This window comes from Hyperolius riggenbachi, chromosome 3 (assembly GCF_040937935.1).
Source record: "Hyperolius riggenbachi isolate aHypRig1 chromosome 3, aHypRig1.pri, whole genome shotgun sequence".
NCBI classification, from domain to species: domain Eukaryota; kingdom Metazoa; phylum Chordata; class Amphibia; order Anura; family Hyperoliidae; genus Hyperolius; species Hyperolius riggenbachi.
The window spans coordinates 279836364-279853500 of NC_090648.1; the positions used below are offsets into that span (position 1 = coordinate 279836364).

A 17137-nucleotide genomic window follows, 5' to 3' on the forward strand; every position below is an offset into this window, starting at 1 on the left:
TTAAAGGCTCAGATGCAAAGTATGGTAACCTGTACAAACTTCATTTGGGCAGATTCTATCAGACCTCCAACTATACCTGTATGTCATTAAAGGCACAACAGTTGCAGTAGAAAAACTGCATTCATTTATTCACAAAATTGCCTTTAATCAAAAAGTGTTTTTGAGTAAAGAAGTATTTTTTTGTATCTTATCAATACATCTGTAATTGAAACACATTTTTAAACTTAACTTACAATCATACAAGTAAATCCTAAAAACCCAATAAATGAGCTTAGAGATCTGCCTCTGGCTCATCAGGCACTTACACGCTGATATATATATATATATATATATATATATATATATATATATATATATATATATATATATATATATATATATATATATATATATATATATATATATATATATATATATATATATATATATATATATATATATAATATATATATATATATATATATATATATATATATATATATATATATATATATATATATATATATATATATATATATATATATATATATATATACATACATACATACATACATACATACATACATACATACATACATACATACATACATACATACATACATACATACATACATACATACATACGCATATATATACACATATATATATACACATATATGTATCTATCTATCTCTATCTATATAGATGGATAGATAGCTAGATATGTATATAGCAGACCAGCTTGGGGGGGGGGAAAGCTCCACAAGACGACCCTGTACCATAGACGCACCGGGTTGTTGGTTTTTTTTTTTTTCCTGGTTTTTGTCCTCTAAATCCAGGTGCGTCTTATGGTCCGGAGCGTCTTATAGTCCGAAAAATACGGTACTTTCAAACAAAGGTGGGAAGAAAATTTTGAACATTGTTCGAAGGTGATGCTTGGGTTGATGCAGGAGTTGGAGGAGACTGATTTGACAGAAATCGATAAAAAAATTGAAGCAATTTTTGATTCTCTAAGCCCGCTCATTGAGCATCCATTATTTCTGACTAGGAACAGGAATCTTAGGTCACATATTGAAAAATATAATAAGGATTTATTGACCAGGAAAGAGAATAAATTGGAAAGAGACAAGGCAGCCTACAAGTTTGGCTACGCTTATAGATGGGGTAAAGCACCCCCTAGAGGCAAGAAACCACCTCCTAATCATCACCCTCCTGAAAAGCCTCCCACCGGACCCCCCGGAGATATTCCTGGGGACTCCAGTGTGACGGAGGATTCAGAATCATCAGTTGGACGTGAAAGTGACACATCGGTCTCCTCCACTGGTCACAATCCAGGTATCCCCCAACGCCCAGCCACTAGATCTACCATCAAGGTTACAAAGGGCTCCCAAGGAACATCAAAAATTAAAAATAAACCCCCAAAAAATAAAGAGAAAGAAACCAAGTCCCGGAAGGGCCCTATCAATAAATACTTATCAACTAATACTTTGCAGGAGGAAGAGAGTGATTTGGAGGGGGGGGCATGTGGCGATTCTGGATCTCAGTCGTCCTCCTCCTGTTTTTTGGAGGAGGACGGGAGACAGACAATGCCAACGTAGTGGCCACCCCAATTCTCACCCCATCTGGAAATGCGGATGATATGCAGGTCATCAACATTTCAGGTTTTGTGTTTTCACAGAGCACTACTGACCTCTTAGCCAGGGGTTTGGGTTTCTGTCCGAATAGCACCTTGGATAGATTCGAATTTGTTAAAGACTTACATCTCTTTGCACGTAAAGTCGTGCTAAAAATGTTGCATAAAAGAAAAGAAAATGCCCCTTTAGGTGGAACCATCACAGACTGGAAAGATTGGTCCAATCAGGACTATAGAACTTTAATGGATCTGGTAAAATTGAGTGAGGAGAGTGGACATATTGCTGAGGAGGATTTGTTTGGATTCAGTGTGGGAGATGGAGCTGTGAGTGACTCAATTAACCAACAGTTCAGATCTCGTTCGGCGTCCTTCCCCCCCTTCTCTTTATGCCCGAGCATTTATTCATTTGTTTCCTTGGTCGAGGAGGATATCCGCAAATTGTGGATTGAAAAAAATCCAACCTCAAATTTATCATTGGAGGAACAGCAAGCACTAAGCGAATTGCGGGATAATAAAGACATTATTATCAAACCCTCAGATAAGGGGGGGAATGTCGTCATTATGAGGTCTGAACAGTACACCTATATGTGCCAAAAAATTCTCAAGAATAGGGAGTGGTACTGTAGGGTCTCAGCATCCAGGGTCATCACTAATCAAAGAAGTTTGTTTGATCTTATCGATACGGCGGTAAGAGAAGGAGTTATTACTGCTGAAGTTGGCAGTTTCTTGAAAGTCGAGAATCCGGTTACACCGACGTTTTACGCATTGCCCAAAGTACATAAGAGTTTGTCCAGGCCTCCTGGCCGACCCATTGTTTCTGGCAATGGGTCTCTTACCGAAAAAATAAGTGTTTATGTTGATAGACACTTACAACCACATGTCCACCGTCTCCCGTCATATGTACAGGATACACTGCACCTCCTCACTTTAGTGGAGTGGCTGCAGTTACCTGCAGAGGCCTTGTTGGTGACCCTGGATGTGGAGGCCCTGTACTCCAGCATACCACAGGACAGGGGTGTGGAGGCTGTGGGTAGATTTTTGGGTGAGATGGATATTGCCGAGATACCACATAATCGCTTTCTCCTGGACTGTCTGAGATTTATTCTGCAGAATAATGTTTTTATTTTTGATGGGGCCCACTACCTCCAGGTGCAGGGGGCGGCCATGGGGACAACTTGTGCTCCCTCTTTGGCCAACCTGTACCTGGGGGAGTGGGAACGCCATCTATTTGGTAGTGATGCCCTCGTCATGTACCTGTGCCACATTGTGTCGTGGCACAAGTACATAGACGACGTGCTGATGTTCTGGACTGGAGGGAAAGATCTCTTGGATGAATTTGTTCTAGTTTTAAATCAAAACAATTGGAATTTGAGATTCACTATGGAAAGTCACCGCAGCTCCATTTCATTCCTGGATCTGATTGTCAGTGTCGATGGAGAGGGTTGTCTATCTACTCGGATTTACCGCAAGCCCACAGCATCTAATGCTTATTTACACGCAAGTAGTGCGCATCCTTCGCACACTATACGCGGCATACCCACCGGACAATATTTGCGTGTCCGGCGGAATTGCACTGACGATATTACCTTTGAAAAGGAAGCCAAACTGTTACGGTCCCGCTTTCATGAACGAGGCTATAAAGACCGTTGGCTGAAAAAAGCGTACAAACGAGCTAAATCGACTAATCGTCTTGACCTTTTACAAAAAAGGCCCAAGACTATAACGGATTCTAAAGAGACGCGGTTAATCACGAGATATAGCGATCAAAATCGTGAGGTGGATGGCATTCTCCAGCGGCATTGGCATATCCTCACTAGGGATTATGCCATCAGGGAATTCATTCCCTTTAAACCACAGATTACTTATAGACGGAGCAAAACATTGAGGGATTTGCTTTCCACGAGCCATTTCTGGGGGAAGAACACACCCGGTGGTCATTGTAAAACAAGGGGTACATATAGTTGCAGCGGATGTGCTTATTGCCAATATTTACAGGTGGGGAATTCGGTTGTCTTGCCCAATGGCCGCAGGTGGTATTTGCAACATTTTGTTAATTGCAATACCCCTGCGGTCATTTACCTGCTCTATTGTAGATGTGGCAGTTTTTATATTGGAAAAACCACTCGGGCCCTGAGAGAAAGAATTAAGGACCATGTTAGTGACATTACTTGCTGTAATTTCAAATCCCCAATTTCCCGTCATGTTCATCTTGAACATCGGGGTGATGCCCGTTACGTTAAATTCATAGGACTCGATGTCATACATCGGCACCCCAGAGGGGGAAATGTTGATAGAGCGTTACTCCAGTTGGAGTCCCGTTGGATTTTTAATCTTGGAGCCACTAAAGACAAGGGCCTCAATGATAGTATTAACTACCGGGTTTTTCTTCCACAGTAGGCTCGTTTAGGTTAGATCCCTCAGCTGCTGCTCTTTTTCGTTTAGGGCCCCCCTTTCTCCATTTTCTTTCCATCAGGCTGCTCTTTCATCCGCCTGTCTGTATGGGTTTTTCATTAAAAACCCTCCGTTCCTCCCCACTGTTACTTCACTACTGTCCATTTTAGTACAGTGGACATGATATATATTGATATGTCCACTGGTTATTTGACTGTTATGGCTGCACTTGCACTCTGAACTTTATAGGATATGGTTATAGGTTTATTTATATACAGAAAATGACGGCTATTAGGTTTAACTTCATGTGCCGCCCTGTATGTTGCTATGTTTATATTGTAATTGTACTCTGTTCTTTTTGTTAAGTTATATTGTATCTCTGCCGTCTCTCCCGCCCCCGCCCGCCCCCCCCCCCCCAGCCCTCCCTATCTGACGGCGCGTCACTCTAAACACATGCCGGAGGAAACAGCTTCCGGCTTTGTGGCATGGAGCGCATTTGCGCTCCAGTGACGCGCACTCGGACGTCTCCGCGTCTTCACGCGGAGCGGTCACATGGGAGTGCGCGGGGGGCGTGGCTGAGGGTTTGGGAGGAGTACGGCCAGTACAAGAACGCCGCTATGGCGTCTTAGGAACACGCTTTTTGCTGTCTGCCTTTGAGAATGCCGTCAGAAGACGGCGAAACATGTCAGGCTGTCTGACAGCTTAGCAAACGCCGCCTATTGCCGCTTGGGACCCTCATCTTCCATCAGGATGTTCCTGGCCATTAAGCTGGACTGGTAACTACATCCTTTGCACTCATGAATCCCTGAATGGGGGCAGGTTTGATTTTGCATTGGAACTTTATGCCATCCGTAAAGAAATTTTTCCATCATTGCTCTAGTGTTTCGGGGCGACTGATGAACGTTGTTGCTGACGGATTCCCAGCTTGGGAGCTTTGCTGGCACTATACTGTCTCTCCTGTCATACTCAGCATTGCTATGTGCTACAGTGTTGGGCTTCATAACAGCTATATGCCACGCCATGCACATTACACTATCATCTGCTTGCAAGCTCGTCTTTTAACAACAGCATGATGACAGACTGCCTGCTTTATTAACCCTCCCTGCTTATTGGTTGCCCCTGCGAGTGGGGGGCACAGCCTTGTGGTTTCCTACCAGCATCGTTCACCTTGCATTTGTTCCAGTGTCATCTCTGCTCCTCTAGCCCCATTGAGTGGGGGCTGCTATTGTATTGAACTGTATGAATATAGCTTTTCAACCAAAAAATACAGAGGATGTTTTTACAACAATTGTTTCTTACATGCCTGCCTACAACCAGCTTGATGTCCATTACATGAGGACTCCCTTCTATTTTTTCCTGTTTTTTTGGGGGACTGCAGCCCCATTTTTTTCTAGGGATCTGGGGTGTCCAGCGGCAACATTTGGCTAATTTGCAATATATATTACTGTTTTTTAAATTCATATTTATGTTATGCACCTAGTCTTGTTTTTTTGTATAAAATGTACTATTAAAAGTATTTATTGATTTTCATGCACCCAAGAGCCAATTCTCTCCGTTGTTGCTTTATATTCATTAATATTGGCAGGATGCATGAAAAGCTTTTTGTATCTCAGTGAACATTATTATCTATTTTTTGCTCCTATTCAACTTCAGAGTTCCTTTTTGAGTCATTTATTCAGTTGTTTCTTTAATAGTTGTTTTGCCACCTAACTAATGTATTCTTGTATTTCTGTGTATCAGTCTGAGCATTTGGTACCTTAAGAAGTATTAAAACAAGCTTTCCAAAGCTTCAGCATTTTTGCAAAATGCCCATTTCCTTAAAGTGCACTAAACGATTGTAAAGAGGCATCCTGGTGGTTTAAAAAAAGTGTTTAAAAAATTAATAAAGGATTGAGGTACCTTACCTCAATGACGACAAATCTTTTTAAAAAACAAAGCCTGTGCTACAAAGCTTTTTTTTTTTTTTACAAAGATTTGTCGTCATTGATGTAAGCTACCTCAGTCCTTTGTTAGTTTTAAACTGTTTTTAAACGCTTTTATAAACCACCAGGGCGCCTCTTTACAATTGTCTAGTGCATCCTATACCCCCACACGTCACCCATTTGAGGGGTGGAGACAGACCACACGTGGTGCACACCACGGTGGACATCTGTCCCCTTTGTTTTCCGAAGGACAGCAACCGCATGCAGGTCCCTAGTGACCTCCCCGAGTGGAGACGGGTTCATTGTCTCCACCTGCTTTCTACGGTCGGTTGCCCCTCTGCAACCCACCTTTGTGAGTATATTCTTACTTTTTACATTTACCCAATTACCTTGAAATACTGTACCATTGGGCTTCTGGTTTTGTTCCCTGTGTCTTTTCCTAGAAGGTGTCCTGACACCCACTACCCACTATTTCCTTAAAGTAATGTGAAACTCAAATCTTGTCTATGGGCTAAAGCAGTGTTCCCCCAACCCTCTCTTCAAGGCCCACCAATAGTGCATGTTTTGTGAATAACACACAAAGGTAGTTAATGAGCACTGCTGAGTGAGACACTCATTACCCTACCCGTGAATGTTTGTGGTTTCCTGCAAAACATGTACTCGATCATTGGCCTTGAAGACCGAGTTGGGGTTCTCTGGTCTAATGCATTAAACACAGCATACAACTAAAAGCAAAAAAAGATTTAAATGGTTTCCAAGTTAAAGGAGGTATATACAAATATAGCTCTCTGCACACAGCAATATGGTGTGTGCTAGGGCCTAGAGAAACAAGAACAACTGCAAAGCACCCACTATATGTCCCGGAGTCAGCACTACACACTGAATATCTAAAGAATAACAATTTTATTATGTATGATAACACACTATTAAGTAGAAATATAAAAACATTTCAAAAGGTTCCTCTCCAAAACTGACAATCGCCTATATATATATAATCATTTTTATATAAGTTAAAGGAAGTATTAATACTGAATTCCCTACTTCACTTAAAAGCGAATTAATAAGATTTCTGTTGCCATACTACACTTATCAGATTGACTTGAGCAATACTGAGGGCCTATGGCCACTGAGAGCAAATATGGGCTGAAACTGCAGCATTTCCCTGCTTGCGAGCTGCATGGGGAAATGCTGCCTACCTTTCTATTGGCTTGCCTTCCAGATTGTACTTCGGTTCAAAATTCGACAGCATGCTCTAGATTTCTGCAGAACTCAGCCGAATCGCCATTCAGTTGGGCCTGCGGCTGCCCGTGGAAATAAGCCCTAAGCTGTATAAATAATGCAGAATAGCTTCTGCTGTATTTAGGGGTGAAGTAGAGAAATTTATCTTCTGTGTTTGCATAGAAATTACAAGACAATCTGATAATTTGCCCTGCAGACGGCAATGTCATGCATTGACTTTGAGGCCTATCTCCACTGGGGTGCCACATCTGTTATCGAATCAAACGTGGCAATTGTGCTTTAGAAAGTTCCCCCCGAATCGCTGTTTGGCTGTTACAATGACGATAAAGATTTGTATTCTATTCTATAGGGATTCTAATGCGTGCTGTGGTAAACTACATTATACTGTCCAAATCACACTTCGGATGGCAAGCTTATTAACAGAATAGTCAGCGCTCCCCCCCCGCAAATAGTATGCAGGGGAAATCCGTTGTGCTTTTCTTGTGGCCCATACTGAAGAGTAAGCATGCATTTCAGTGTCCTAATATCGGTCTTCTCATGTTTTCATTTGTGTAGTTTTTTTTTTGTTTTTTTTTTGCTATGTTTAATGTTTCAGAGCAGAAATGTATTATTGAGTTTTATACCACTTTATATGTTAAAAAAATATATACGGTAATTCTCCAAATATTGGTATGATAAATAATCTCTGAAGCTATTTGGTGTGAGTTGTGTAAGTAAATGAAATCTTTTTGTTTCTCAGATTTTTGCTCAGTTGTTACCATTAAGGATCAGTCCAATGCACAGCTGAATTGCAGATTTTTCAGTGGAAATCAAGAAACACTACCACAAATTGCCAAACAGGGTGATATTGTGAGATTCCACAGAATAAAGGTATGGTTTTCATTTGACCTTTAAAGTGTAACTCCACTTTTGTTAGAAAATCAATCAAGCATACCATCAATGAGATACCAATTCTGCAATACAATATTATTGGGGGGGGGGGGGGCAGGGGGATAATGGTTGAAATACGGTGAGCTCCTCTTTCCTGCCAGGCTTCATTGTAGGGTTTATGTTTCGGTATTTTCTGTATGCAGGTAACAAACAAATTAGGAGCACCCTTTTTAAAGAGAGTCTGAAGCCAAGAAAAATAGTGCTTTTTATTTCCCTCTTCGTTTCTGCCATTTCAGCTAAGCTGAATCGCTGCATTCCCGCGGCAAAACGAGGTCTATAACCCCCCGAACTCCCGGGGCAAAAATCCATGACTTTCAAAGTCATGGATTTTTCTGCCCGGGGAGGCAGAGCTTTGGGCTGTAGCTCTGCCTGCCGTACAGTCAATCAGCGCTGATCGGTTCCTCTCCCCGCCTCTCTGTCTTCTTTCAAAGAGAAGAGTGGGGAGAGGCGGCGATCAGCGCTGATTGACTAAACTGGAGGCAGAGCTACAGCAAAAAGCTCTGCCTACTCCAGAAAGTAACGGAGTATTTTTGCCCCCGGGAGTTCGGGAGGTTACAGACCTCGTTATACCACAGAAAAGCGACGATTCATCTTAGCTGATATTGCAGAAGAGAAGAGGTAAATAAAAACCACTATTTTTCTTGGCTTCAGATTCTCTTTAAGGGAGTGCTCCTCTTTCCAGCTTGGTACAGGACCTGTATAAAAGACATTGTTCAATCCGATTCCAAATTAGCTATCATGGCCAAGACCAAAGAGCTGTCCAAGGAAGTCAGGGAGAAGATTGTAGACCTGGACTGGGCTACAATGCTACTACCAAACAGCATGTGAGAAAATGACAACAGTTGGTGTGATAAATTGTAAATGAAAGAAATACAAAATAACTGTCAATCTCCCTCGGTAGGGGCTTCACCATGGCGTTGCAATCATCATGAGAAGAAGCCCAGAACTACACGTGGAGTAACTTGTCAATGATCTCATGGCAGTTAGGACCATAGTCCCCAGTTGGTAATGTACTGCACCATGAAAGACTCTAATCTTGCAGAGCTCACAAGATCCTCCTGCGCAAGAGAGCATGTGTACAGGCCCATCTGCAGTAAACACAAGGGGCTTGATTCACAAAGCGCTGCTAATCTAGTTAGCACGCCTAAAGTCTTTTGGGCATGATAAGCATTGCACTAAGTAGGATAGCACCACTTTGAGGGAAAAACTCACGCGCAAAGTTTTGTGCGCAAAGTTTTACGCGTGCAAAGTCCGGTGTGCGCGAAACGTCGTATAGGGTTTAAAGGGAACCTTAACTGTGGGAGAAAAAACAAATTCACTTACCTGGGGCTTTCCCAGCTGCAGCCGTCCTGTGCCCGCGCCGGTCCTTCGGTGCCCTCCGGTCTCCCTCCGCGGCTAAGTTTCGTTTTCGACCAACTGCCAGTCGTCCTCCGGCAAAGCGTCTTCTTCTTCCGCATTCCCCGTCGTAAAGAGCCGTAAAGCACGTCCGCATGACGCAAGACGGGAGACTGGAGGGCACCGAAGGACCGGCACAGGACGGCTGCAGGAGGCTTGGGAAAGCCTCAGGTAAGTGAATTTTTATTTCCCCCCCACAGTTAAGGTTCCCTTTAATGGCGTTGCACGCGTAAAACTTTACGCGCGAGTTTATTTTATTACACCTAAACTGAATTTAGGCGTGATAATGGGCTTTTCACCAGCGTGCTAACAGTTAGCACGGTTTTGAAAGAGGGGGGGGGGGAATCACTCGTGTGCGGTGTTGTGCGGCCCTGCAGCTTGACCTTAAAGCTGCAGTGACCAATTAAGTAAAAAGCAGCCTGGTCTTTAGGGGGGTTTACCACTGTGGTCCTCAAGTGGTTAAACGCACTGTAAAGCATACTTGTCAGCTTGTTGTGCAGGTGCTGCATCCTTTCTGCCTTCTGGTAATTTGGTAACATCTCTGCCACTTTGTGCTTATACCGAGGGTCTAGTAGTGTTGCCACCCAGTGATGGTTATTCCCCCTGAGTTTTTTTATACGGGGGTCCCTCAACAGGCTGGACAGCATGAAAGACCCCATCTGCACAAAGTCGGATGCTGACCTACTAGCCATCTTGTCTTGCTCTTCCTCAGGTAAGTTCTCCTCCTCCTCCCAGCCACGAACAATACCACGGGAAAGGTGAGCAGCACAAGCACCCTGCGACGCCTGCTGCGGTTGTTCTTCCGCCTCCTCAAAGCCACCTTCCTCCTCTGACTCCTCTTCCCCAGACTCCTCCTCCAACCCCATCCTCTGTGATGCCGCAGGTGTTGATGATGCCGCAGGTGATGTTTCCAACAAATCTTCCTCCTGTTCCTGTTCACGCTCCTCCACAGCTTGATCCACTACTCTATGCACGGCACGCTCCAGGTAGAAAGCATATGGGATCAAGTCGCTGATGGCGCCTTCACTGCAACTCACCAGGTTTGTCACCTCCTCAAACGGACACATGAGCCTGCATGCATTACGCATGAGTGTCCAGTACTTCGGCCAGAAAATGCCCAGCTCCCCAGAGCATGACCTTTCACTGTAGCTGTACAGATACTCGTTGACTGCTTTCTCCTGTTGTCGCAGGCGGTCAAACAAGAGAAGCGTGTAATTCCAGCAAGTCGGGCTATCGCAAATCAAGCCCCTTCCCCAGCAAGTTGTTTCTCAGCTAAATATCGGCCAAGCAGCTTCGGCTTTGAATTTGGGAAAGTTGACACATGTACCTTGCATGGCACATGTGCTGAATCTAATAATTCAGAGATTTGTGTGTAAGTACCCAGGCGCACAGGAGGTCCTGAAGCAGTCCAGGAAGGTGTGTGGGCATTTCAGGCGTTCCTACACGGCCATTGCGCCCGTGTAGGAATGCCTGAAATGCCCACCCACCTTCCTGGACTGCTTTAGGACCTCCTGTAAGCCTGGGTACTTACACACAAATCTTTGGAATATAAGATTGAGCACATGGGGCATGTGTCAACTTCCAAAACTCAAAGCCGACAAGAGATTGCTGCCGTGGTCACACACCACGTTGCCGATCTCCAGTTGGTGTGGGGTCAGCCACTGATCCATCTGTTTGTTCAGAGCAGCCAGGAGTGCTGCTTCAGTGAGACTCTGGGCTTTGAGGCAAGACATGTCCAAGATGGCGGGACACCAACGTACCTGGCATGCAGCATAGGCCCTGGGGAGCTGGAGGTGTGTAGTTGGAGAAGAGATCGCAGCACCAGTAGAGTTGCACTGCCACCCAGCCGAGGAGGAGGAGGATAACAGCAAAGAGGATGTAGGAGGAGAAGGAAAGGAGGTGGCAGCCGGCATACCTGCAAGCCGTGGAGGTGTCGCAACTAGGTCCGCTGTACAGCCACGAACTCCCTGCTTGCCAGCGGTCACCAGGTTGACCCAATGTGCCGTATAAGTAATGTACCTGCCCTGACCGTGCTTTGCAGACCAGGCATCCGTGGTCAGATGGACCCTTGACCCAACGCTGTGTGCCAGAGATGACACCACTTGCCTTTCAACATCACAGTTCAGTTTGGGTATCACCTTTTTTGAAAAATAATTGCAACCTGTCCACCAGCTGGTATGGTAACAGCTGGCGAGCTAACAGTAATCCGTTAATTCCCCACCAAATAACTCCTACGAACTGTCAAATGGAGCAGATGTGGTGGCTGCCAGCTGAGAGTTAAGTGAGGTGCCAGAATCAAAGCAGGAGGAGGAAGGAGGGAGGGGGGATGAAGTGAAAGGTATGCACTGACTTGACTAATACAATGTGCAGTCACAGAGATGCAGTGAAAGGTATGCACTGACTGCTGGTATAATACAATTTGCAGTCACACAGGTGCAGTGAAAGGTATGCACTGACTGCTGGTGGTATGATACAATGTGCAGTCACACAGGTGCAGTGAAAGGTATGCACTGACTGCTGGTGGTATTATACAATGTGCAGTCACACAGGTGCAGTGAAAGGTATGCACTGACTGCTGGTGGCATGATACAATGTGCAGTCACACAGGTGCAGTGAAAAGGTGTGCGGAATGTGCTGGGCCTGGAACAGTATAGCAATTAGCAAGGGCCAGCTGCGACAGACTGGGCTGTATATGCAGTGTCAGTGGGTCACACAAAAAAAAAAAAAATCACAAGAACATTAGCTCTCAAAAGAGCTGTTTTGGTGGTGCTTTTCAGCAACAAATATCAGCAAGGAGCAATCTAACAAGACCTAACTAAGCTTTCCCTATCTCTGCAGCAACCTCGGATTGGCTGCCATGTGTCTGCTGACTGTGATGTAGAGGGTCAAAGTTTAGCCAAATGATGTAGTCTAGGGGGTGGGTCGAACGTGGTAAAGGTTCGCGGCTGTTCGCGCAAAAAAGTTTGCGTGCGAACTGTTCGGGCCATCTCTATTTCTTACTTTCAGCCTCTCTTTCTCACTAATCTCCAGCATTCTCCCTCAGTCACTTCCAGTCTCTCTCCTTCTCTTCTTCACGTATCTCCAACCTCTCTCTCCCTCACTTAGTTTCAGTCTCTCTCCTTCACCTCTCTCTATCTCTCTCTCTCTCATATCTCTAGAACTCTCTCTTGCTGTCTCTCTCCCTCAGCCACTACCATTTCCTCACCCTCACTTATTTCCAGCACTCTCCTTTGCCTTACTTAATTCCAGATTCCACACGTCTGCCCATCTGCTTACTATCCTCAGGACCTCACCCCTGCAGCCTCACCTCCAACCTCTCCTCTCCCTGCTTAACTTTAGCCTTCCCTCTTCCCCACACTAAACCCTAGCCTCCCCTCCTCCACACGATTACCTTTAGCTTTCCCTACTTCACAATCTCTTCTCCAACATCACATTACCTGCATGCAGAGAAGCAACTCAGTTGGCCGGCAATTGAGCAGAGCGTCGCACAGTCATCCTCACTGCTGCCATCTGTTATCTGTACAGACAAAAGCCTGCTGCTTTAAACAGTACAGACAGCAGGTGGCAGCAGTAAGAATGGCTGCTCTGTCTGTGAGAGACACATTACGCACAACGTTCTGAAGGTCGGGCACTCTGCAGTCCTGCAGTCCAGCTTACACCTTACTTGTGTAATACTAGTACAGATGTGCTTGCATACAGTGGGAGTGGGGTCACAACAAACCTATTCAATAGGCTCTTGTCAAATAGGTTTAGAGCACGTGTCAAACTCCAGGCCTGGAGGGCCAGATTCATGTCAGTGTTTAGGATGGACTGAGAAAGAAAGGAATGTAGGCATTGCAAAACATCCATGTAAACAAGGCCGGAAATGGAGCCTTGATCAGTTATCACTTCCAGTATGTACAGTGAAAGCAGTTACTGTACACTACCTATACTAATAGAAATGTACCATGTGCTGATCCTTGTGTCAAATGCTATGCATGTAAACTCCAATTACCATAGCAACGTTCACGTTATTTGAGTACCGCAGGTCGGGCTAATGGCGTACTCGTGGTAACTGCTGTCTCCAACCAACAATATTACTGCCGCTTTGTGCACCAACCTCAATGAACAATAACATTTATAAAGTGCTTTTCTCTTGCAAGACTGCAGAATTTGCAATGTAACAGCTTGGCTAAAATAATATTTTTCTTGCAAAAGTTCAATTTATTATTCATGTAGCTAATTTGAAGACTATTTCCTTTTTATTTTTTTGATAGTAATTGCTGATCACATTGTGGTATACTTTGCAGTAGATTTATCAGCATTATGAAATCCATTTTCTTTTGTTTTCCTCTAGATCAGCAACTTCAACAGTGAAATTAAAGGTATCAGCAGTAATGGGTTTTCCTCTTTAGTTTTTGAAGGCACAACAGGGGCTCCATTATTGCCTAGAACATCTAGCAAAACCTACAGCTTTACAGAAGAAGACAAAAAGATGATAGAATCCTTACGAGATTGGCAAATGAGGCAACAGATTACCCCTGAGCTGAGAGTAAAGCTTTCTGACATTCGGCCTGGGCAGTATTTTAATCTGTATTGCAATCTTGTTGGGAAAGCAGTTGTGGATCAGTCATCATATCTTCTAAAGGTGATTTGAAACATACAAGTCTGTTACATTTATTAAGGACTAGTAATATAGCCTGTTACATAATGGGCTCGAGAAAGCAGGCCTCTCAGCCCGCACCTGTGACATGCACATGCCAGCAACCCATGCATGTGACCCCAAGCCTGCGCACTCCTCTGACATGGAAGCAGACCATGGATGCTCAACCCAGGATTTTTATTAGGCAGGATGAATTGTAATATTCTAGCTACTTTTGTTTATTTGGCTGTATTCTTCCAGAATACGGCAAATGTAATACTATGTTATTCCTACAGTGATACCACATAGTGGCAATTGGCTGTAATTTCCACACGTTATACTGAACAAAAAACAGCGCCTATCCTGTTCTCAGCACTTGGTTTATACAGTATAGTTGGTTTAGCACACAACATTTTTTAAAGGATACGTTCAAGCTAATTTAAAAAATTAAAAATCCACTTACCTCGGGCTTCCTCCAGCCCCTGGCAGCTGTACTGTGGGCTTCCACCATCCCCTGGCAGCCGCCCTGCGCAGAAGAAGCTGACCTGGAATAAGACCTGGCAAAGTCAGCATCTGCAGCCAGGGCTGTGGAGTCGGTCCAAAAATCCACCGACTCCGACTCCTCCGTTTAGGATTCCACTGACTCCACGACTCCGACTCCTCTAATTTGCATATTACAATTTTGTTGATTAAAAGTATGTAACGTGAAATTTGTCTCTTAACTGCCAACGCTTAGGAATTTTACAAGACAACTGAAGTGAGAAGGATATGTAGACTACTATATTTATTCCCTTTAGACTAAAACTAGTCCTTGGTAAGAGTACTTGTAGAAGGTACAAACCGGAACAAAGAACATCTATCAGGCCCTAGGCAATGTAAGTGTGGGTACATGTAAGAATGATGTGCAGGTACTCTGCAGGGGAATGAGGAGATTGTAAACAGACAACACCTCTGTGTTCAATGTGCACAGCATTCTCAGTGGATTCCCTGCAGCTCTGTGGGGAGTGCATATGTAGAGTATAGTGCTACTGTGTAACAAAGTAAACCTGAGACAGATGAAATTAAAGTTTTATACACACCTGGGGCTTCCTCCAGCCGCCTTCAGGATAATCAGTCCCTCGTTGTCCTCCTCCACCACCTGGATCTTCTGCTATGAGTCCAGGTACTTGAGCCAGTCAGGCGTAATGCGCATGCACACACTCCGCTGCCAGGAGCATACTACACCTGTGCAGCACTATTGCGCAGGTGCAGAATGTTCCTGGCTGTGGGAGCGGCATGCGGCCGGACAGCGCTGACTGGCTGAATTACCAGGACTCATAGCAGAAGATCCGGGTGGTGGAGGACAGCGAGGGACTGATTAGCCTGAAGGGGGCTGGAGGACGCCCCAGGTATGTATAAAAAACTTTACTTTTCATCCGTCTCAGTTACCCTTTAATTTGTAGTCACCAAACCAAATTTTAATAACATCAAATTATTTGATTTTATCAGCAAAGGGAGTGCATACATTTGCATAAATCAGCATCAATGCAGAATTATTTCCATCTCGTTGACCATCTCTATTAGTGACACAGCTACACATCAGGCTTTATTCTTACAGCATAGATGTTATTTAGTATATATAAGAGATTCCTGTGTACACATTATATATACAGTCACAATCAGATATGTATATCTGACCTTAAAAATACGGGGACTGCTTTATTGAAGCAGCACAAGTAACTAATTTTGATTGGTTTATTTTATTTTTGTGGACTAAGCACAGCTATTACTGTATATATACCGTATATATACGTTATTTTTAATGACTATTATCTGAGAAATAGAACATTGTATCATATTTTCTATTTTAATTACAGTTACAAATTCATTAGGAGTCTGAGTCGGTGCATTTTTTCCCGACTCCGGGCACCCAAAATTGCCCGACTCCACGACTCCGACTCTACAGCCCTGTCTGCAGCGGAGGAGTCCAGGAGCCACCGGAGCTGCGGAGAGGGCGCAGGACGGCTGCCAGGGGCTGGAGGAAGCCCCAGGAAAGTGGATTTTTTAATTAGCTTGGACGTATCCTTTAACTTTAAATTACTATAAACAAAGTCTTGTGACTACAGTGTAAATCCTGAAATAGTGAACACAGTCAAAGATAACATTGAATCTGTTGAAATCAGATTTATTTTCCCCACATTGTTGTACCGTATTTTTAGTATTATAAGACACTTCAGACTATAAGATGCACTTAGGTTTAGCGGACAAAAACCAAGGGAAAAATGATATACTAAACTGGTGCGAAAACTCTAAAAAAAGGTGGAGGGCGCTTGGGTAGGTGGATTTTATTGTACTGCCCGCTGCTAACTAGAAGGTGTGGGGACCCACTCACCTCACACAAAATAGTATAAATAGGTAAACAATTACTAGTTGCGCTGGGTCTAACTGGCGTCCTGTATCACTCACCCAATGTAATATATGTTCAAACTGTTAATTCAATAAAATTTGTAAAAATTTATTATTACAATAAAGTGCATTAGATTACATTTACATTGCATGCGGGTCGACCATAAATCATGAATAACTGATTCATTCAAACTTGCAATCATTCACAGACCCTCCAATGTGCATAGATTAGCCAAAAAATAAAAATTAAAAATGGAAAATATGGTTAAAAGAGTGGATCCAAAAAAACATGTGATAGCAAAAAAATATATATGTGCACAGAAAAAATATAGGTTAAAAAAAATATATATATATATATATATATATATATATATATATATATATATATATATATATATATCGTACAGGTGCCTTGGGTAATGTTTCAAGGTGTATGGTGAAGACTCCCTTTAAGAAAAAGATTGCTGATATGTCTCAATATAAATCTCTGTGAGGTTTCGTCGTAAAGGCTCCCCTGGACTCATATGAGGTCAATCTTCCAATATAGGTTGGTATTTGTAGGTACCAGGCATCAAGGCTATGGTTGGCATATAGGTTGTATATAATTCATAGAGTTCATAAATGGACTCACCTCCTTCCTCG

The 17137-nt window shown here is 43.5% G+C and overlaps 1 protein-coding gene across 2 annotated transcripts in view; it reads left to right on the top strand.

Annotated features, from left to right (window-relative positions):
* The window catches only part of POT1 (protection of telomeres 1), a 151458-nt gene that overhangs the window by 13679 nt on the left and 120642 nt on the right, over positions 1–17137 (top strand). Inside the window, exons 3-4 of one of the 2 annotated variants that reach the window (XM_068276369.1) lie at positions 7904–8034; positions 13826–14116. In XM_068276369.1, coding sequence (XP_068132470.1) covers positions 7904–8034; positions 13826–14116 — 422 coding nt within the window. The remainder of the gene's footprint in view (positions 1–7903; positions 8035–13825; positions 14117–17137) is intronic. The other variant, XM_068276370.1, reaches the window with a different exon arrangement.